The following is a 23,692-nucleotide window of genomic DNA, read 5'->3' on the forward strand; positions in this document are numbered from 1 at the left end:
ACAGATTTAGTTCATATAAGTCAGTTTGTAATTCAAAAACAAAGGGCAGCATTTCAATTGAGCTAAAAGAATGCTCTAAAACAAACCGTGTGCTGTAAAGTACAAAAGTAAAGTACACTTCATCTCAGTATAAAATGATAGAGTAATTCATATACATGACAGTTGGAGAAGAGTCTCAGTAACCCTTCTCCTTATACGGCGAGACCAGAAGCCTCAGGATCACCATCCAAAAGAGAGACTGCCTGTTATTATAATGTGTCGTAAGTTGTGGTGATGTACACAACAGGGATGAAGAAGAACACATGGACCTTGCCTGGAAGCATGAGGACTGTCCCCACAACTGGTGTCCATCAGACTGGCGTTACGCTGCAGCGGGTCCAGCTATATCAACTAGACAGAAACAATTGACTGTGTGAGATAGGAGGGACAGGAGAGAGAAAGGAGATAGAAAGGGATGTAGTATATCAGACCACACAATGGTGTTTTTCAAGGCTGCAGGACGTGAAAACAACAGCTGGAGAAGTGGTTGTTGGAAGTGGAAGTATGGAAGAACAACCCGAAGAAAAAGGAGCCAGTCAAACACCAAACAGGTCAGTGAGTTTGAGGATAGGGAAGGTGAAGTTGCAGTGAGGCAATGGTGCAGAGCTGGGAGTGAACAACCCTGAAGTAGAGAGTCAGTGTGGTGGTGATGTGACCTGTGGTGGGTGGACCATGCGGTCCAAGCACTTCACCGAGACCACCAATAGTAGCTTATTGTGGAGTCATGTAGGCAATTGCATAGAAACCTTGATGGTTACTTGACCTGTAATGGGCTGACCGTCTGGTCTGTAACTTGTGCCCAGACAGCCAAAAGTAATGTGCCATGAAGTCAAGTGGGTCGAAGAAGAGCAGAAGAAAAAAGAGAAAGAACGAAACCTCAACCTCTCGCAAATGCGATGAAGAGTTCCCTGAGAGAAGGTAACAGGAACAGAAATACGTCTGGGAGGGGGCCAGAAAAACTTGAGAAGGTGTAACAAGAAGACAAGAGAGAAGTAGATCATTTTGTGAGTCAACTCCCTGGTCAGTTTCATTAAGACTGTGGTATCGAAGAGTCAAGAGGGCCCAGTCGAGACTCTTCCCCCTCCCGGTTGGAGCAGTTAGAAGAATATTGATAAAACATTGAACAGTCAAGGTGACCTCAGTGATTCTCTCCCTCGTCCCGGTAGGGGCAAGTTGAAGGACAGTAGTCAAGTGGACTTAGTGCAAAACCCATAGAGAAAACGTAAAGAATTGATGAAGAATCTAAAGGATAAATTAAATCAAGAAAAGCCTGCAAAAAGAAAACTGGAAATAGACTAGAAGAAGCAAGCCATTTTCCTAGTCAACTGATAATTTTTGGAACGTTGTATAAGCCGAACTCTAAGAGAATTCTACCCAGGAGAAGGGAGTCATTAGCGTGGGTTTTGATAAGTACTCTTTTCCGCAGCTTAGTAATGTGTGAAAAAGGGAACCAACAAAGCCCGGCAAGCAGAAACCAGCATCCTTTGGAACTTGTCGCTGATAGCATTGAGGCATTCCTCCTTGAAGCAGCAAAGCCCTACAAATGCTGACAAAAAGTTCCAGTGTCCTCCTGGGAACTTCTGAACCTGAGAAGATAACCCACGTTTAGAAGTTGGTCTTTCATCCAAGTCAATCTTTCTCTTTGTCTGTTTTCTCTTACAATTTGTATTTGTGTTAACACCAGATTACCACAAGAGTCAGCACACCCCCTTTCTTTTCAACAAAAAGGGATCAACCCCTTAACCTGCCTTCAGAAGGGGCTTTAAGGGAAGCAAACAAGGCGAGAGAAAACTGAATAAGAATAAGAGACTTTCAAGTCAAGTTCTAACATACAAGCTAGGGGAGGGGAGAGATTCTCCTAGGATGTGGTTTTGTTGCTTTTGGACTTTTGTGTTCCAGTGGCAGAGATAGCTTAGAAGTGTGGACCAGGATGGTAAATTTATTTTGGGACATCACAGACTTCCTGACAGACATGAGTTTTAATTTGGTTGAGGTAGGGACACCACCTCTAGAGATAGGGAAAGATAGGATTTTGAAATACTCAATAACAGTTTATAGCCAAAACTTTAAGACCCTGGTCAGACGTCTCATTCTATGTCACTATATCACCCAATGCCAAAGCCCATCATTGGAAGGTGGAGACATGTTGCCCTTCTCCTTGGCCAATGCCAACACGTGTCCCTAGTAGGTGAAGGCCTTCTCATCCTATCTAGCAGTTTACAAATGGCGGTTCAAAACGTTCAATTCTTTCTCGCCTTACCAATTTTAAATTGTCATCGACTGATTGGTAAGTCTAACTTTCTCCTCATTACCCAATCAAAAGGTGCCAGCAGACAATGAAAATCTGGCCCTTATGCAATCCTTACCATCCCTATTTCCTAATGCTAGGAATTAATGGTTTATCTCCATGATGCTAGGAATGAATGGTTTATCCCCATGATGCTAGGCATTAATGGTTTATCCCCATGATGCTAGGAATTAATGGTTTATACCCATCAAGCTCATCGTCCACCCACAATTTCTAACTGCTCTCACCACCTCATCCAGTCCCAGTCCCACTTCCTGGGATAAGACTACACATGGAGAGCCAATGTTGTTCAACATTTTGCTTGTGCTGCCATTTGTCCTCACCCTGCAGATGCACTTGGTGCACTTATCTTCTTGATAACTCTGCCCGCTCCTCAGTCGATGTCCGTTGTACACGCAACCAACGCATTCAGGGCAGCATTTACCCCGGGGCACGATGGGATGCTCACAGTTGGTGGGTGTGCACGTTTTGGTCACACACTGAACCTGGCCATCCTATGCAAAAATCAAATCAGTGTATCAGTACAGGTGAAGCTAAATTTAAAACAGGCCCTGCATGCACAAAACTATATTTACTTTGCAATAAATAAATAGAGGCACTTTGCGCACTTGGATTATAGGATATAAAAATAATGCATTCATTTTGGGGGGAGCTGCAAGGTTTTGAGCCCAATAAAAGCAGAGATACAGCAATTGAATTGATTATGTGTTGTGTACTGTACAGACAGTTGAATTACTTTGCTATTAATGAGTTTCACATTCACACTGATGCCCAGTCTCCACTGAGCTAATATTGGGACTCATGGCGCTCAGAATAAGCTGAGCTAATATTAGACCCAAAGACAGTCACACTGGTTCTAAGTCTATACACTGCTGAGCCAATACTGAGCTAATACAAGGTCCTACAGACAAAGTCACTCATACTGTGCTTATGATATGATATGATATGGCATTTATAACGCGCCTATACACAAGTGTTTCATGCGCGACGAGGCAAGGGAGGGGGAACAGAGGGAAGACAGAGACAACGATCCTACTAGGCCAAGTGACATTGAGATCGCGCAAGTGCAGGGGAGGGAGGAGCTAATACTGGGCCGAACAGTCGGAGTTTCACTAGTATGCTGAAATGGCGACTCATAGTAACGTTGGAGCTTGGACTTTAGCGTTGCACTTTGCGCTGCCACCCTTCTGCCGATGTCCCTGGCTGCCGAGTCCTATATTAGGGAAGGCACGAAAAAGCTCAAAATGCTCATTATCTTTTCTGTACTGCATACTAGGTATACAGATGAAAACCGTGCATTCATAATATGTTAGACATAATCGAACACAGATGTACAAGCCATTATAAAATGACATCTTTCTAACATGCACCTCTTTGACAACAATTTGGAATGCTTATGGGATATACAGGCCGCAGGCTACCGATGAACCCGAGAACCAAATAGAATTCAGATGGGGCCCGTTGTTAGCATGCTTGTCCCCTCACGGGACCCTCAAAGGACGTCTGGTCTGACTCACTTGTTGAAAGAAAAGTTGTATTGCACTAGAGGATATGTTCACATCCTGTGATGTCACTTCCCAATGACTGTGTCAGGATCCGCCCACTTTTTTTCTTTTAGGACTCAAGCTCCGGTTTAACAGTTGTTTTGTGTAATCTCATCAGAATGGCGGGATCTCTGCATCCCCCAAGCATTTCTATCTGCTTATGCTAAAGTATTCAAAACACAAGGCATCAATCCGAAACAGCTCACGTACAAGTCCCCACAGAATGTGCTCAATAGATGCTGGGGCAGACTCAACCTGCACAAGGACACCGAACCAAGATGCATTTATCCTCTGTAATATGCCAAATTGTTACTGTGAGCTGACATGCATGTTAGACAGTGCTTCAACACGGTTTTTGGAGAGGGCTGATTTGCACTTTGTAAAACTCTAAATAAAGAAATAAAATAAACACAGATAAAGGCCTCACAGTAACTAATATTTCTGTTTACCATGTGTCACTGGGGATCATGTGTATCATCCCTTAGGATGCACTTACCAGGCATGTGCAGGTGTTGCAGGGCTCTGGTTTCCAGGTCTCCCCTTCTTGGTGCCCATCAGCGCAAACTGCGAGAGAATCAGCACCGCAAGAGAAATGACAATGGGGATATTAATCAGAGCAAGTAGAACCACTCCAAGTGGTCTAGTAACAAAGTCCTGGCTGATTCACCCCCACAGCCCAATCAAGTCAGATGTATGTCACAAACAAATCATTGTAGGTCACTTGCAAGGTGAACAAATGAATGCAGCCCATTAGGAAGTAACAGCTCGAGAAATGATTGACCTTATGGCAGGTGGCATATTATATGGCATGATAACTGTGCGAAGATGTTATGCTCAATCAGAAAGCATGTGTTTATTAAAATAAATTGACATTGGAACATGAATGTTGAATATAAAGCAGCAGAGGCTCTTTCGGCTGTTTCTGCATAGAACTGCTGCAGCCTCCACTTTCCAATGCCTGATCACAATGGGAAAAGGGTAAACAAAGCTCACTGCTGGCCACTCTTGCTCCACAATGGCAAAGGGTAAACAAAGCTCACTGCTGTCCACTCTTGCTCCACAATGGCAAAGAGTAAACAAAACTTACTGCTGTCCACTCTTGCTCCACAATGGCAAAGGGTAAACAAAACTCACTGCTGTCCACTCTTGCTCCACAATGGCAAAGTGTAAACAAAGATCACTGCTGTCCACTCTTGCTCCACAATGGCAAATGGTATGCAAAGCTCATTGCTGTCCACTCTTGCTCCACAATGGCAAAGTGTAAACAAAGCTCACTGCTGTCCACTCTTGCTCCACAATGGCAAAGGGTAAACAAAACTCACTGTTGTCCACTCTTGCTCCACAATGGCAAAGGGTAAACAATGCTCACCACAATGGCAAAGTAAACAAAGCTCATAGCTGTCCACTCTTGATCCACAATGGCAAAGGGCAAGCAAAGCTCACTGCTGTCCACTCTTGCTCCACAATGGCAAATGGTAAGCAAAGCTCACTGCTGTCCACTCTTGCTCCACAATGGCAAAGGGTAAACAATGCTCACCACAATGGCAAAGTAAACAAGCTCACGGCTGTCCACTCTTGATCCACAATGGCAAAGGGCAAGCAAAGCGCACTGCTGTCCACTCTTGCCCCACAATGGCAAAGGGTAAACAAAGCTCACTGCTGTCCACTCTTGCTCCACAATGGCAAATGGTAAGCAAAGCTCACTGCTGTCCACTCTTGCTCCACAATGGCAAATGGTAAGCAAAGCTCACTGCTGTCCACTCTTGCGCCACAATGGCAAAGGGTAAACAAAGCTCACTGCTGTCCACTCTTGCTCCACAATGGCAAAGTGTAAACAAAGCTCACTGCTGTCCACTCTTGCTCCACAATGGCAAAAATGGCAAAGGGTAAACAAAGCGTGTTGCTGTCCACTCTTACTCCACAATGGCAAAGTGTAAACAAAGCTCACTGCTGTCCGCTCTTGCTCCACAATAGCAAAGCTCACTGCTGTCCACTCTTGCTCCACAATGGCAAAGGGTAAACAAAGCTCACTGCTGTCTGCTCTTGCTCCACAATGGCAAATGGTAAGCAAAGCTCACTGCTGTCCACTCTTGCTCCACAATGGCAAAGGGTAAACAATGCTCACCACAATGGCAAAGTAAACAAAGCTCACGGCTGTCCACTCTTGATCCACAATGGCAAAGGACAAGCAAAGCTCACTGCTGTCCACTCTGGCACCACAATGGCAAATGGTAAGCAAAGCTCACTGCTGTCCACTCTTGCTCCACAATGGCAAAGGGTAAACAATGCTCACCACAATGGCAAAGTAAACAAAGCTCACGGCTGTCCACTCTTGATCCACAATGGCAAAGGGCAAGCAAAGCTCACTGCTGTCCACTCTTGCCCCACAATGGCAAAGGGTAAACAAAGCTCACTGCTGTCCACTCTTGCTCCACAATGGCAAATGGTAAGCAAAACTCACTGCTGTCCACTCTTGCGCCACAATGGCAAAGGGTAAACAAAGCTCACTGCTGTCCACTCTTGCTCCACAATGGCAAAGGGTAAACAAAGCTCACTGCTGTCCACTCTTGCTCCACAATGGCAAAGGGCAAGCAAAGCTCACTGCTGTCCACTCCTGCTCCACAATGGCAAAGGGTAAACAAAGCTCACTGCTGTCCGCTCTTGCTCCACAATGGCAAATGGTAAGCAAAGCTCACTGCTGTTCACTCTTGCCCCACAATGGCAAAGGGTAAACAAAGCTCACTGCTGTCCACTCTTGCCCCACAATGGCAAAGGGTAAACAAAGCTCACTGCTGTCCACTCTTGCTCCATAATGGCAAATGGTAAGCAAAGCTCACTGCTGTCCACTCTTGCCCCACAATGGCAAAGGGTAATGCTGTCCACTCTTGCTCCACAATGGCAAAGGGTAAACAAGGCTCACTGTTGTCCACTCCTGCTCTGCTGCTACACTTGACACACGCAGTGTTGCTCTGTTTCTACTGTGGAAGTTGCTCTAGTGTGAAATAGTAGAGCAGCTTTTCCTTAGCATTCCCTGTAACATAAGTAAAGCAACCAGGTCTGCAGATGGGAGTGGGGCCCACCAGGAGAAACATAGTATTAAATCTATGCAGTTGCCTGCGTGTAACTATGAAACATCCAGCACTCATTTTCATAAACTAATATAACAGTACTGTTGGGAGTAGTATTTTGAAAAAGAGATCTAGATGGATGATATGAGGCTCATATTCTTTTGATCCAGAAGGTCTCCTTACCCCCTTATTGTCAGCATGAGTGTAGAATCGTCGCTGTGTAAGGAGGAGAGGGTTGGAGCCTTCTCCCCCCACCCATAGACCCCCTGGAGAAAGTCAAGCCCCCAGCTGCCCTCACGCTCTGAACGAGCAAGATGGGTTTATTTTCACCTATGTGCTGCTCTTGGCACTACTTTTATTAGCTTTTGCCCCCGATCCGGCTAAATTGGCTGTTTCCCGAAATTGGGGCCCAGAACACCGAGGAATTGACCAGCTGACTACGGGCCGCCATTGATCACAAGGTGGTCAATGGCCGCAGCTCCAGACTCCACACAGCATCAAGGATCGAGCCTAGCAGCGTTCGCAGCCTTGGATTGGTTGTCCTCATATTCACCCGCCCTCGAGCTCACCGATAGACATGCTAAAGGGCCTGTCTGCGCCTGTCCGCCTCGGGCTGCAGAGGAGCCTAGTATCTACTTCCTGTAAGTACTCCTTCGCACAATTTCTTGGCGACACATAAGCTGCCTCCAACGACCCCTGCCTACTAATGCACTAATGCCCACTTTGCATAACTCTGGGAACACTAAGCATGCTAATATACACTTGTTGACTCGTACCGACGCACCCACATTCTGCCCGCTTTATGTCCGTTCGGCTGTCCCATTCTCAAGGAGGGATTGTAGTGCACTCCCAAACAAAACGCTACGAATCCGGCATCGTATCGCTTCACGTTACTTTGATGCACTTCATGACCATTACGACGGATCTATGTCACTGATATGTAGTACGCAACAAATGCGCCTTTCATATTGTGCTCATTGTGCTCATCTGCATCATTGATACTTCCTGACTTGCTTGCATGAGTTTATACCCGAACCGTAACTCAACAGTATTGAAAATGCTCCTACCTGTCTACACAGTGCATTCCAGCCTACACTGGGATCTCTGAACCTAGATAGACCCTGTTGGTATAACTGCTCTTGTCTGCTTGTATACTGCATTCCAGTACATATTGTGATTTTAAATTTAGATGGACAGTGCTGTTGCTGTTACCAGCGTTCATGCCTTTTGGACAATGCATTTTAGCCTTCATTGGGAACTCTGAACCTAGAAGGACTTAGCTGCTATAATTGCTCTTGTCTTTTTGTGTACTGCATTCTAGGCCAAATTGTGATTTTAAATTTAGATGGTCACTGCTGTTGCTGTACCAGCGTTCATGACTCCTGCTCAGTGCACTCTAGCCCACACTGGGACTTTTAAACCTAGAAGGACCCTGCTGTTGTGGATCTCGCCTGACAATTCATTGCCTTGTAAAAGTTGTATTTCGCCTACTCACACTTTAACTTGCTTTAGGTATGCTCTACATGCTTCTGTGCTGATACTTCCCATGCTGCCACTTAACTAGATCTCACTATGGGATTTGTGACACCTGCCTGATGTCATGCTTCTGTAATCCAGCCCATGACTGTGACTCCTGCTAACATAATATGATTGCATGTTTGACTGTGTCTGACACGCTGCACCACCTGCTTTAGCTGCCTGCACCACCTGCTTTAGCTGCCTCGCCCATATCTAAGCCTCTATAATACTGTGGCCTACCCCGGTAAACCAGCCCATGCTCACCGCCCAGTCACATTAACGTACTATTGGCCTGTACCTTTACTCGGCCTCACCACTCGACATAATTGCCCCTTGCCACAGAGTTATTCTAACACCATGGACATGCTGCCCCTGCCTCCAGCAAGTATTCTCCTATCTATCTTAGCCATCACATGGTCTTTAGCTAAGGCATATTGTGCAACGCCCATCTGCACACCTGCACCCCTTGCAACCTCTCCTGTGCATACTCTACCATAATGCATCACAGTACATCACCACTACCCAACCCCGCACACACACACATTCTTCTAAACCTTACCTCAATGATCCCACACTGGCTCAAACACTTCGCAACCAAGCCTACTCCCAACCAGACATGCACACTTACACTTAGGAATGCCAGACTCAGATCCAGACTGCCTCGCATTCCCTGTGCCCAAAGCCATCACACCAACACCCCCTGTGCCTCTATTCAGACCTCACCTAAACCGCCCACGACCGCACCTAAAGAACTTAAAGGAGCTCTTATCAACGCCAGATCCCTTACTGCTCACGCCCTCGATATCTCTGACCTCATCACCACCCAGAACCTCGATTTCATTGCAATCACAGAAACATGGCTACACGCTGCTTCTGGCCCGCTCTTATCCCTCGCTATTCCTGACGGATACTCTATCCTCAGAAATGACCGCTTATCCAACCTATCCAAAGGTGGTGGCATTGCCTTCATACATAGGGACAATATCAACATGAAACTGATCCCTAACACTCACTGTAGCTCAGCTGAATATTTATCAGTGAAACTCTCACTCTCACCTACCAATACAGCGTCACTTCACCTCATTTACAGACCACCCGGTCCCCTCTCCTCCTTTGCAGAAGACATTACGACCATCCTGTCCAACAATACTAAGCCAAACTCACAAGTGTTGCTGCTAGGGGACCCGAATCTGGGACTGTCTGACCCAAAGGATCTCATGGCTACAGAAATTGCAAGCATTGTGTCTAACCTAGGCTTTCAACAATGTAACCTCGAACCCACACATAACAAAGGCAGAACGCTTGACTGGATCGTAGACCTGAATTGTAATACTACGATAAGCTCTAACTCAGTCTGTGCCTGGTCCGACCACCACGTCATTATTTTCCAGCTACCAGCCACCTTTCCCAGCACTAAACCTACTATAGCCCCTTCTATTCCCACCAGGAATAAAAAAGGATATCACTAGGGACAAGCTACTCCCGCTTATCCTACCCATTTTAAACAACTGTGCCACAGCCTATAATGACCCTACGGTTTTAGTGGACTTGTTCAACCAAACACTGCTCAAAGCTATTGACACCATAGCCCCACTTAAACTCAGGAAAGCTAAACAACGAGCTCACCTGAATTCGTGGTTCACTCCACACCTCAGAGCTCTGCGTAATGAAAAACATAAGCCGGAATCACTCTGGAAAAGTCTCCCTTGTGCCTCTAACAAAGATAACCTCTTCATCACATCCCTTAACTACAAGGAAGCGATTATACAGGCAAAAAAAGAAACTTACAACCTGCATATCTCGCAAGCTGAATCCAATACGAAGGAGCTATTCAAAATTCTCAAAGAATTAGAATCCCCTTCACCCATACCAGATACCTGCAACAAAGATAGCACCCGGTGCAACAGTATCCAAAATGCCCTCCTTTCTAAAATAAATAATAAATAAAATAAATAAACCACCTTACAAGCCAAAATCAATGCCAAACAAAACTCTCTCCTCTCCAAACCACTCGCACCTCAAACATCCACCACTTTCTCCCAGCCTCCATTTAGCTTCCTTCCTCTTACTATCCCTGAGGTTGAAAGAATTATCAGTAACCTTAAACCCTCCAACTGCCAAGGGGACTCCTTCCCGGCACCTATCATTAAGGAATCTGCACATGACCTTGCTCCCTTCAATATCACATTTATCAACTCTTCATTTCAATCCGGAATTGTTCCCAACAATCTGAAGGACGCATGGGTCATCCCACTGCTGAAGAAACCTACACTTGATCCATCCATAGCGACCAACTTCAGACCGATCACTACAGTCCCGTTCCTCCTAAAAATCTTAGACAGAGCGGCCTACCTCCAGATACAGGAGTATCTGGAGGTAGGCCGCTTGGCACAAGACAATCTGGCATCAGACCCAGGCATGGGACAGAAAAAGCTCTATTAGATCTGAAAACTCAAATAGAGGACTTAAAAGATAATGGCAAACTAGCCCTGCTACTACTTTTGGACCTCTCTGCAGCTTTCGATCTGGTCAATCACCAGATCCTATGCCAACACTTGAAATCTGCTGCCCACTTTTCGGAAAATGCCACTAACTGGATCAGATCCTTCCTGGACAATAGACTCATGAGAGTATTCTCACCCACTGCATCTGCGACCCCATCGCCGGTCCCATGCGGAGTCCCTCAAGGGTCGTGCGTATCTCCCACGCTCTACAATGTTTTTACCTAACCATTGCTCGATGTGCTTGACTATCTGGGTGTTACCTACACCAACTACACAGATGACACCCAGATACTCATCCCCATCACTGGTGACTATATTGCAGACGCCAAAGCTCTGAACGACGTATACCAAGATGTCCAAGCTTGGATGGCCCACCACAAGCTCTGTCTTAATGACGACAAGACAGAGCTCCTCATCCTTGGCACCCAAAAAAAACTTAGCAAACTGGACCCATCCTTCAGCACCTTCAACATCGATGGTAACTCCATCAAAGTGGCTAAAGAGACCAAAACCTTAGGTATCTACTTTGATTCCACACTGTCCCTAAATCGGCAAACAAATGCAGTCACTGCAGCCTCAGCCTACACTTGTAAGTTGATTACAGCCTGCAGCCCATTCCTCTCTACCCAGAACTGCATCACTCTTGCCAGGACATTGGTGATGTCAAAACTTGATTATTGCAACACACTTTATCAAGGCACCAACCAACGTAACCTTAACAAATTGCAGATCTCCCAAAACAATGCCATCAGAGCAGCCCTCAATATTCCCAGGTCAGCGCTCATATCTGACACTAGGAAGAGCCTACACTGGCTCTCGGTCGCCCAAAGAATCTCGCTCAAATCACTGACTCTCACTCACAAATGTGTCAACCATCAGGCCCCTATCTACTTAACTTCCCGCTTCTCTCAGTACATTCCTGCACGGACTCTAAGATCTGCCCAAGCACAATCGCTTACTATTCCTAAATACAACTTACAGACTGCCGGAGGCGTTAGCTTTCCAGTCCTTGCTTCCAAACTCTGGAACTCTGTGCCATTGTCCATCAGAACCATCCCGTCCGCTACGCTCTTCAAACACAAAGCCAAGCTGTGGCTATCCTCTACCTCCCACCTACTACCAGCCTAGCCACCTGTTCTACTACTCCCGAACTACGGGCACTTTTTTGCATGAAAGGTTAACTCTGCCTGTACCTGCTTTTATGCTTATTGTGGACCCTGTGACCTAAGATATGCACCTGTGAATTTCATCTTTGCCTGTAACTGTATCAATGCCATTATTGTACCCTGTGCCTTTAAGATATGCGCCTGGTTGCCCTCAGGCCTAGTGCGCTATACAAATAAATAAAATACAAAATACAAATACAAATGTGTTTCTCTCCCACATAAAGTACCATGATAGATGTGTTTGCTAAGTGGGTTGACCCAGGTTTTTCATATGGCATTCCGGAGTCCTCAAGTACATGTGATCACCACATCAGCCTGTTTATTGGTGTTAATGTAAATGTATCGATTCTCTTACTCTATAGCACACCTGATCGTACTGCCTAACGAATGCTTGTCGCTTGATCCCCCATGGCCCTGGTTGATTGGCAAGACCGAACCAGAGAGGTTTGGACAACAAGGCGGACTAACTGTGATACTGTAATTAAAGAGAGGATTTAACATGCTGTGTCTGATGTGGGGGTGCTGGGCTCAGAATGAGCCGATTTGAAAGGTCCAAGTGCTATGGTTTTCCCGGCCTGGGGCATCATGGTCAGGTTTTCCCCATCCAATTCCTCAACCTGTGCACCACATTTAACAAAACTGTCACCATCTACTGTCCCATCAGATTACCTTTTTTTAATGAAGCTGTGCTTCAACGATGAAAGCAATTAAAGACTTGCAACTGACACCTGGGATTGTGGGTTTCTATGTAGTTTCCATTAAAGATCTTTTTTATGTGATTTGGTTCCTGTTTCTTTCAGTTTATTTGCTTGATTTTGCATTCTTTTATTGTTTGCACTTTAAGAAAGGGGAGACACCAGCTCCCCTCCTTGTTCCCTTTACTGCTTTATATACCCAGAATTGTTACTTTTTTGTTGTGTATTTCTGTTTCCATATTAAAGTTGCGGATGAACAGGTACATCAGTGGGTTTACAGGATCGTGAAAAAGGAATTTGCATGTGCAAGATTTAAAAAGCACTGACATTGGCAACAGTTTTGGTTTTGGCTTTTGTGTAAGAATGGGAAAGACATTTGCCAGGCACTGCAATAGTGGTACTAACTGGCCATCTATGATAGACACTGCAAAATTGTGCGAGTATGGATATGCCACTGCTTGTTTTTAGCAGGACTCCAATGAAGGCTACCCATCGTGCTTATAAATCGTGTGGCTGAAGGCCGACATGGTTAAGATAATTATATTTCACCAGTAGTGCCTTTAAAGCTCCAATTAAGTAATTAACTCTCAGCAGCTCAGGCTCCTAAAAAGCGACAGCGACCTATTACATTTACACTGTAATGTAAGCAGGACCATGCAGCCCAATATTGGTCATTTGCACTGTGGGGTGCAAATTAAAAGGGCAAAAGGTGGCGTACAAGCGTGTATGCCACCTTTTTGCCCTTCACATTTGCATTCAACAGTGCAAAATGAGTAAGGGCTGCCTGGCATGCTGGCATGCCAGGCAATGTTTACTTTTGTTTGTGAGCGCTGCTTGCCATGCTCGCAAGGCAGGGGCACTCACAATTGAAATTAAACGGTTTAAACTATCACTATTGCGTTGAACGTTTGCCCATGTTCCTTCTTCTCTGGGAAATTCAAACCTGGCTATACTTATTTTGCACTGGCCCCGTTTAATTCCTATGCTTGTTTAAATAAGTTGCCATAGGAAGGTTTTCAATCTGTCTGCTAACTGCTGGCTGTTCCTAAAAGGTTGCTTGTAGCTTGCCTTGGGACGTTTTAAATCTCCCTATCTGGTAACTACTGGCTGTGTTTAAAAACGTGTTTAATTAAGTTGCATTTTACTTGCCATAGTAAGTCTTAAATCTGTCTATCTGTTAACTGCTGGATGTGTTTAAAAGTGGGTTTAATTAAGTTACTTTTTACTTGCCGTAGTAAGTTTTAAATCTGCCTATCTGGTAACTGCTGACTGTGTTTAAAAAAGGGTTTAATTAATTTACTTGCCATAGGAAATTCAAATCTATCTGCTAATCGATGTCTATGTTTAAAAAAGTTTGCTTCTCCTCCTCTAAGTGAAAGTCAAAGCTGTGTACTCCTGCCATTACTGGTGTCTTGCTTTATGACCCGCCCGCCCATTCCCTCTCTCTTGTCTCCCTGTTCTGGCTCTCGCCTCCAATGTTCATGCCCCCTCTGCTTACTGTAACCTTTCACTTCATCCTCTCACTCCTGGCCTGATCGTTGCATTGCTATGCGGCTAACTGAGTCGTGCTCTGCATTTCCTTCCTGTTCCCCCCCATCTCCTCATTGTGCTCTCAATCTCCCCCATCTTCACTAACTGATTCTTTATCACCTATCCTACCACTCTGTCAAAGACTGGGATGAAAACGTTCAAGACGGATCTCCTAGCCTCCAACCCTTGTCTGCCTATCGCTGACACGAATGTCAAGTCCTCTTCCAGGCAGAGCCTCACCGACATCCACTTCTTTGTTCCCGCACCAGACCTTTGGGTTCCCCTCATGGTCTCTGCACTCTCCCCTATCTCTTCCTCCCCCATTAATGGAGGCACCCGTTGGGAGGTATTCTTGGCATCCCTGCTCTCTTCCAGGGTCCTCATTATTTGTCTATCAGAAAAGCACTGTCATGGCCCAAGTCTCCAGGCCCAAGCTCTTCCTTCTTGATAGGCGCCTCCCGTCTTTCACCAACTTCCTCCTACCTTCTCCTTCCTCCCCTCCCTCTGTCATCTCTCTAACTTCTCTGCCATCTCTGACGGGTGTACCACACTCCTGTACCCCACCTCCGAAGACCTTAAAAAGTGGCAACCTGCTCCACTTAACCACCCTCAACTCTCGCTCTGCTGTCAAAAACTCCTCTGACATCTGCTACCTCCTTGAGGACCTCGACTTTGATGGTCTCGCTCTCACCAAGACATGGTTCACAGACAGCTATGTCACAAGTATGGACACTCTCCTCCCTGAGGACTACAAGATCCTCTCCAAACCAAAGCTCAACCGGCACAGAGGCGGAATGGCCCTCATCTTCCCTGAGTGGATCCCTGCTACTATCATACCTACTCCGACCTATTCCTCTTGCGAATGCCTTTTCTGCAGGCTTGGTGTCTCCCCTGTCCTCTCTCTGATTCTGGCAACTATCTACAGGCCCTTTGGCCAGGTCTCCCACTTCGTATCTGATTGGGCTGGACTCATCTGTTCTCTCCTGCCCACCTCCACCAAGCGTCTCTTACTTGGGGACTTCAATATTCATCTCGATTCCCATGATGCATCCTCTGGGTCTTTCCACAACCTCTGTCACTGTCTTTCCCTCTCCATTCTTCCCTCTGGTCCGACGCACTCTGCCGGACATACCTTGGATGCTCATCTCCTTCAACCTCCCCATTTCCAACCCTCTCTTTACACCTCCCTCCTGGTCTGACCATTATATGATACATGATTGGTTATTTATAATGCGCTCAATACCCAGAGGTTTCTAAGCGCGGACCCGGGGATTGAACCTATGTTGCTCCAATGCGAGCATGTTGCCCTTGAGCTATCCTCCCGAGACATTCCCTCCTTTCCTCTCACCTGGACCTCCTTGGTCCCCTTGCTAAGCCTCAGCCCGCACGGCCAGCCTCTACTTCTTCACTCAACCAATAAAAGGATTATCAGCTGCTACTTTTGCCGCCACCTTCACTCCCCCTTCTACTCCTTCCACGCTGACACAGCCCTCTCTAACCTTCAACTCTCCATTTCCAACACTCTGGACATCCTTGCCCCTGTCATGAGGATCAGTCTGAAGCCTGCTGCCAAGTACAGCTTCTGGTATAACTCCGATCTTGATGCTCTGAAACACAAGTGCAGAGTAGCTGAAAGGAAGTGGCAGGTTTCAAGCACATCCTCTGACAAACTGGCCTGCTGAATACTCCAAAGGCAATACAGACTCACCATCTGCTCTAAGAAGAGGGCCTATATCCAGGCCCGCATCCCTGTGGCCACTAACAACACAGCTGAACTTTTCAAAATCTGCAGGGAACTCCCCAACCCCATTGCAGTCTCCACTTCTCCTCTGCCTTCCCTGGCCCTCTGCACTTCTCTGACCTCTCACTTCATCTCTCTCCTCACTCGCCTCTACTCCACAGCCTTCTCCGTCCCCATTATTTCAGGCCTCTCTTGGCCTTCCTCTCCCCTTCTGTTCCCCTCTTTTTCTCCCATAACACCTGATGAGGTTTCTAGAAAAGTCAGCTCTATGAAAGTCCCATACAAACAGGTGCTTCCCTACTCCTCGAGAACTACCAAGGACACCATTGTCTCCCTTGCTCAAGCATTGGCCAATTTCTGCAAGCATTCCTTTGCCACTCGATCCTTTTCCTCACTCATCAAGCACTCCCTTGTGCACCCTCTCCTCAAAAAACCTTCTGCTGATCCCTCCTGTCCTGCTAATTACTGTCCCATCTCCACTGCCCCCTTCTTGGGCAAACTCCCGGAGAACCTTGCCATTTCCCAGATTGTCCACCACACTGAATCCTTTGGTTGCCTCCACAACCACCAGTCTGGCTTTCAAGGTGCCAGAGGTACAGAAACTGTTCTCCTGAACGCCCATGAAGACTTGCTCACTAATCTTGATTCCAGCTCTTCTTCTGTGTTCATCCTTCTTGAGCTCTCCTCTGCCTTTGACACAATCAATCATGCCACCCTTATAAAGCGGCTTTGTTACACCCTTGGCACAATGGACTTGTCTGTGGACTGGATGACTTCCTTCCTCTCTGACCAACCTCCCACGGTTCAGCTGGCCACTTTCCACGCCACCATCTCACTCTCCACCTGTGGTTTCCCTCAGGGTTCTATCCTCTCAGACTGGCTCTTCACTACCTGGCCCCTCTAGCCCATATGACCTCCACCTTCTCTCCCAATTGTCAGGGTTATGCTGATGACACTCAGATCTCCTTCAAGCTACCCTCTTCTTCCTCCTCTTCTTCCTCTCTCATTTCTGACTGCATATCTGCTATTCAAGCATGGTGAACTACTAATGATCTCTGCCTTGATGCCAGTAAGACAGAGATCCTTCTGCTCCCTCTTTCCCCCCTACACTCTGGCCTCCCTCCTTGGGCCCCCTCCATTCACCCTTTTGTGAAACAAAACACCTTGGCACCATCTTCGAATTCTCCCTCTCTTTCTCTCCTCATATCATGGACTTTGCCAAGAAGGTCCACTTTCAGCTTCACCTCCTCAAAGGCATTCTCCCCTTCCTCACCTTCCCCCAGAAACTCAATGTCACCAGAGCTCTGGTTCTCTCCGGGCTGGACTACTGCAACAGCCTCTTCCTCAATCTGCTTAACTCCTCACTTCGCCCCCTTTAACTTATCCAGAACAGGACGGCAAGACTTATCCTTGGCCTCAAGCCCAGGGACCGCATCTCTCCAGCCCTTAAATCTATCCATTGGCTCCAGGTTGCTATGAGGATCAAATTCAAAACCCTCAGCATCATCCACAAGGCTTTCTGGGGCCTGAGACCACGCTATATCCAACTCTCTCTCTCGATAAATACCTTCCTACTGGAGCCCTTCGCTCCTCTAGCACTAATTCTCCACAAATCGGACACTTTTCCAAGCAGAGAGTGGAGGTAAATCCCTCTCCTCTGCCCGTGCCTCCCTCTGGAATGGGCTCCCTGCTCCTCCCAGATGTGAGCCAGATCTCCCGAAGTTCCAGAAGCTTCTCAAGACCTTCCTTTTCTCTGCTTCATTCTTCCTTCCCCTCCCCTGCTAATGTCCCATATGCCTGAGACTGGTGGCCTGGTTCCTTCAGAGTCATATAAGGTGCCAGGCCCTCCCCTGCCCAGACTACCTCTGCACTTGATCTCCCGTGACCCCCCCCCCCACAACCCTCATCCTGCACTTGCCCTCACAGGTCCCACTGCCTGCACTTGGCTGGTTGGCTTACACCCTTAGAGCATTCCAGCCCCGTAACTTGCACTTAGTTGGTGGCCCCCGCGCCCCTTCACTCTCTGCTTCCCCCTGGTCCTGTCCACCTGGCCTCCTGGCATTTTCCTTCTCATGTCCCTTCCCACCCGGTTCCTCCACTTCCCCACCTCCCCTGCCACTTCCCCACCTCCCCTGCCCCCTGTACTTCTCGTTACTGTACTTGCACGATCTGCATGGTGTAAGGCCTATTTGGATTCCTACTTATCTCCTATCTTTCCCCTTTCACCTCCTCTCCCTCCTGCCTTGCTGCGCCTCGAAACACTCGTGTATAGGCACATTACAAATGAACAATAAATAAATAAACCCACCCCAAGGGTTTCTGTTCAACTGGGAACACTGTGTACCATGTGCACATGGTACACAGTGTTCCCAATTGAAATAAACCCTCCCCAACATGCAAGCATTTCAGGGAGGGTTTATTTGTAATTGCACACGTTCCCCCTCCATGCTCACATGGCAGGGAGCATGTACAATGGATCACTATGTGGTCCGCCTGCTTTATGCTGGTGCAGATGCTGGAGCATTCGTATGGCAGAGAGGAAGGAAGTGGCGAAAACGCAAGTTCCGTTCCTCCCCTCCTCTCCACCATACAAATGATATGAACATGAGCCCCTCAAAAGACTCCTTTGAAAAAACACTGGCAATTATTTTGAGCACAAAGTTTGATATTAAAGCTTGATAAAGCCAGCTCAAAGAGATCCCAGCAGGGTGTGTTTTGTGTGAGGAGGGGCAGGAAGTGGGTGAGAATTAGCATGGCTATAGGCAGTTAATGGGTGTGTAAATAACCAAACAACACCTACAAACTTTGTGACCCTCCTCACGTGCCATTTCTAACTAGCTGTACTCTAATTAATAGATTTTGCTTATAGGTGGTTCTTTAGCGCCACTTATTATTATTACGGTTTATATTGAGTTCTTACATAGCTTCAAGAAGCAACAAAGCACTTTACAGAGTTATACAACAATACAGATACACAACAGAGTGCTTTACAGAAGTATACAACAGTATAGATGCATAACGGAGCAACTTTTCTGAGGTAACAACAGAACAGATCTCCAGCGGGGAGAGGGGCACAGAGGAGGGGTACAGCCATACAGGGTGGTGGGAGGAGAGGGGATGATGACCTATAGCAAGTTAGGTGGCTCTGGTAACACATGATGGCTTAGGTGTTGAGGAAGAGAGACTCCTTGAAGAGGTGAGTCTTTATTTCCTTTCTGAATTGTAGGAGCATGGGAGCGAGTCTGATGCTGATGGGGAGAAGGTTCCATACTAGTCTTGTAGGCAGAGAAGACTTGTTTCCTGGTTCTTACTGCTTTTGAAGCGGCAGATTTCAAATCTGCACATGTCCTGGCTTCTGGTGGTGTGCACAGTGACATTTGGGGGCGACTGCCTTATAGATGAATGCAGCAAGACTTGAAGATGATTTGTGGGTGCAGTGTGACCCAGTGAAGGTTGATGAGGGCCAGTGTGAAGTGCTCATATCTGCGTAGACCCTTGATGAGGCGTGCGGCGGCATGTAGGCCACGCCTCAGAGGCACAAGGGAGGATGACGGGTGGCCTTCGGGGAGGGCCCCCATCCAGGTGGGAAAGGACTAGTGCTTGAACGGTGGATCAGAAGCTGTCCAGAGGGAGGAGGGGCTTGACTTTCCGCAAGCGGGATAGCTGATATCTGTCTGAGTTTTCTTAGCTATGTGTGTCTTGAAGGAGAGGTGTTTGTCGATGTGGAACCCAAGGGACTTGGCGCAGGAGTTGACCTTGGGTGTGAAACCCCCTGAGTTCATGATTGATAGCCAGGTCTGTATGTCTGGGTGTTCGGTTTTACTGGTTAGGAGTAGCAATTGGGTCTTGGAGGGGTTGAGCTTCATGAATGCACTGGACATCCAAGACTGGATCAGCAAGAGGTAGGTTTTGAGCCTGTGGATGTGCTTAATGGAGTCGATCTTTGTCACCTAATAGACAAAACTAAAAAGGACCACATGGACAATTACACATTTTGGGAGCTTCCTAATCTAAAGACACCAGCACTGGGGGAGAGGGGCGGGGGTTGATGTGGGTTCTGGAGACACACATGAAACTCTTTGAAAGTTATGTAGTAAGCCTTTCTTCAAATTACCTAGTTTTCCATTAGGTCTATTTGAAACAGGCACAGGAGACACCATGTCTCATTTAACACGCGTGCTCTCTTTCCTTTCACACATGCACACAGGTAGTCATAAGTGGCACCCCTAAAAGTCTGTCTGTCTAGTCTGTTGTGCATTACATGTTCCAACATAAACATAGTCAAGAGACATTGACCGTTCAGTCCACATTTCATGCTGTAACGGAGACAAGAGGGATGGCTTATGTAGCCCATTTCATAATGAAATGTAAACAGATTTTGAGGAAGGAGCTCAAAGCCCTCATCTTCAAAGAATGGCTCCTCTTTAACAGTTAGGTCCACACCCCTGCACTCCCCACCTAACCAGAGACTGGGAGATCTGCTCCCACTGTTTCCACTCTTGGTTGCTTGCAGATCCTTTGCTGAAAAATGTCCCTCCCTCCCCTGCCCTCATTGTTAACTCCCGGCTCCCTTGCATGGATCCCTTGCACTCAGCCACCCTTGCCGTGCACTTTCCCCTATGACTTGTAAAGGGTTCCATTGCTTCCAGAAGCTGAGTCGGCACTCAATAAAACCCTTAATAATAAAAAAGGGAAGCGTTAACTGCAAATAAAATGTGTTCTCTACCAAATGCTGTAGAAAACAATAGTCAATCAACGTCCAATTACTTTTTTACTTCCACTGCAAAGGAATATGGTCCCTGGAGCCCCTCGCCCATGAAATCCAGCGAGTAATGCAGAAAGAGACTTATGGCTCATCAGGTGTTTAGTACACCAAGAAGAGATCATGAGCCCTTCTATACAGCACTTGGCCTCCCAAAAGGTACCTAATGTATTTCTAAGCTCCCTCCCTCTTGTGTCAGGGAACGGAGACACTGATGCAAGGCACACACAGTGGTGTTGGGGCTCTATGGATCTTTTGGGCGCTCCCTCATGAGGTTCGTTGAGAGTCTTACCTTCCACACATCGGGGGCAGCACTCATCGGGGGTCCTTTCCACAGGATTTTCACAAGTCACTGCCGGGCACTCCTTCTGGTTACAGGAAACCTCTCCGCTCTGAGGGGGACACAGAAGAATCAGCTACCCGACACAGAAGAATCAGCTACCCGACACAGAAGAATCAGCTACCAGTGCAGCAATGTATGACATAACTATCAATGCGATCTAGGCTTCCAGTCTTTGGGAAGATGGGGTGCAAAATGAGGGGAAGAGCATAGACCGCCCATTCAAGGAGGATGCAGCTAACCAAGGAGGAATGTCATCACGTGACAGGAATGAATGCAATGGACAGGAAATGTTTAGGAGGTAAAGGAGGGCAGTGCAAGTGAAGCGGGCGAAGGGGCATAAGAGCCCAAAGTACTGGTTGAATTGAAGGGTCAAAACAAAAATTGATTTGCATGCAGCAAATAAAGGAGCACCAACATTCTCTTTTAATGCATTTTGTGAAGGACATATGTTTGCTGCAGAGCTTTACAATGTATAGTGTAACACATTTCAGAGTAAATAGCTTTTTCATTTTGCGCATCAAATAAGTAAAATGTATTTCTGCATTATGCTGTAACCTGGAGGGTAGATGTAGTCCAAGCACAGGCCAGCTGTGAGCCACTTGTGTATGAAGAACCAGGAAAGCTTTATTTACATATGTACAGCACAATAGTTCCAGTTACACTTCTAGTATATACATGGAGACAGACCACCCACTGGCCATCCACTGCCCATCCTCTAGCACACCCAGCTCAGGCCCCAACAGGCACTTTCAGAACTCTCACACAGCAAACGCTCAGCAACATTCTCCTGAGCCGTCAGTCAATCCAAGCACTAACATTCTATCAGCATATATGGATGGCCAGCAGGACAGGACATTTAAACATCACAACACAGCACTATCTGGTCTGAGCATTTAAGCGTGGCACATCTTCGTAACATGACCAATTTTGCGATTTACACAGTGATGCACCTGCAAAAACGACTTCGAGAACACCACGTGTGTACCTTCTATTCTCACTAGATTAAACGCCACTTATAATTATTATTTTTAATTCTTGTAACGCGCTACTCGCCTGTAGGCCTCAAAGCGCATCTTGAAAAAGATGAAGAAACAAAACGCATATTAAATAGCGTAGCGATTAGATGTAATTCATTTATAATACATGACAGCCTCAAATGTCTCTATAAAAGCTTGGAAATAAGTTTCCTATCACAGACTATTTGTGACATCGCAGCTGACCTGCAATAAGAAAATGACATCACAACTTTTCTGTAATCTGTTATTATACTTCAGTTGTGACATCACAATGCCTGCTGCTTGAGCAAGCAGAGGGCAGAATTCCAGCTAACTCTGCAGCAGTTAATTAAAGCAGTGACAATCTTTTCATTTTTCTTGTTTGTAAAATAGTTTTATGTGACACTTTACAGCCATGAGAACGGGTCCTGCCCAGTCGCCCTGGCTTGTTTTCATGTGAGTGCCCCCTCCGGACCCGCTCCTCCATTTATGTACATTTTCCCTCCGTGGCTGGCCTTCTCCCCACCCATCTGCTCCCTGTTCATGTTTCCCTCTCCGACCCCTCCACTGTGCTCTTCCTGCTCTCCTCTCACCTCCCCTGCCTGTGATTGGTGCTTCGATGGGGAAGCTAAACTCCCCTTCCTCACTGAAGACCAGGACAGTCTTTTCAACAGCAGGCCTGTGAGAACGGGTCCTGCCCAGTCGCCTAGGCTTGTTTTCATGTGAGTGCCCCCTCCGGGCCCCCTCCTACATTTTATTTTATTCTCCCTCCATTGCTGGCCTGCTCCCCACCCATCTGTTCCCTGTTTGTGTTTCCCTCCATGACCCCTCACCTGCTCTCTGACCACCCTCCTCCCACCTCCTCTACCTGTGATTGGTGCTCCGATGGGGAATCTGCCCTCTTAACAGAGGAATCATGGGCAGCCTTGCCCGGGCAGCCAGTTGACTAAGGGCCATAGGCAAAGGGCAGCTCCCCTCCCTGTTTGCCTCTGTTTGCCCTTGAGCACCCAGTAACACAACCTACAGCAACAGACAGGTAAGGTGGTCCAGGTGGGGAGTACAGTCATTACTTCCTCCAGTAAAACCCCACCCATTCATTACCTTCTAATACTTGATTAGGAGCAGGGCATTGCTCTTTAGCTGTATTCTGGGAGTAGGAAATGTGTTATGCAGACGGATTCTGGAAGTAGGAAATGGGTTACACCTGATGGATTCTGGGGGTAGGAAATGTGTTACACTTAGATGGATTTATTTATTTATATTTATATCTATAATGCGCCGAGAGCCCACAGGCTTAAGGGCCCCCAAGGATTCTGTGGGGTACAAAATGTGTTACACATTCACCGATTCTGGGAGTAAGACATGTGTTACACCTAGATGGATTCTGGGAGCAGCATATGTGTTACACATAGGTGGATTCTGGGGGTAGGAAGTGTGTTACACATATACGGATTCTGGGAGTAGGAAATGTGTTACACC

General features: G+C 46.8%; 1 protein-coding gene across 1 annotated transcript in view; it reads right to left on the reverse strand.

Annotated features, from left to right (window-relative positions):
• KCP (kielin cysteine rich BMP regulator) overlaps positions 1 to 23,692 on the reverse strand; it is an 823,409-nt gene that overhangs the window by 413,087 nt on the left and 386,630 nt on the right. The window contains exons 11-13 of the mRNA XM_069629543.1: positions 21,168 to 21,267; positions 4,388 to 4,455; positions 2,671 to 2,841 (exon numbers count right to left, since the gene is read on the reverse strand). Of these exons, the coding sequence (XP_069485644.1) occupies positions 2,671 to 2,841; positions 4,388 to 4,455; positions 21,168 to 21,267 (339 nt within the window). The remainder of the gene's footprint in view (positions 1 to 2,670; positions 2,842 to 4,387; positions 4,456 to 21,167; positions 21,268 to 23,692) is intronic.

The sequence above is a fragment of the Ambystoma mexicanum genome, chromosome 12, assembly GCF_040938575.1.
Source record: "Ambystoma mexicanum isolate Mex_15411 chromosome 12, UKY_AmexF1_1, whole genome shotgun sequence".
Lineage (NCBI taxonomy): Eukaryota > Metazoa > Chordata > Amphibia > Caudata > Ambystomatidae > Ambystoma > Ambystoma mexicanum.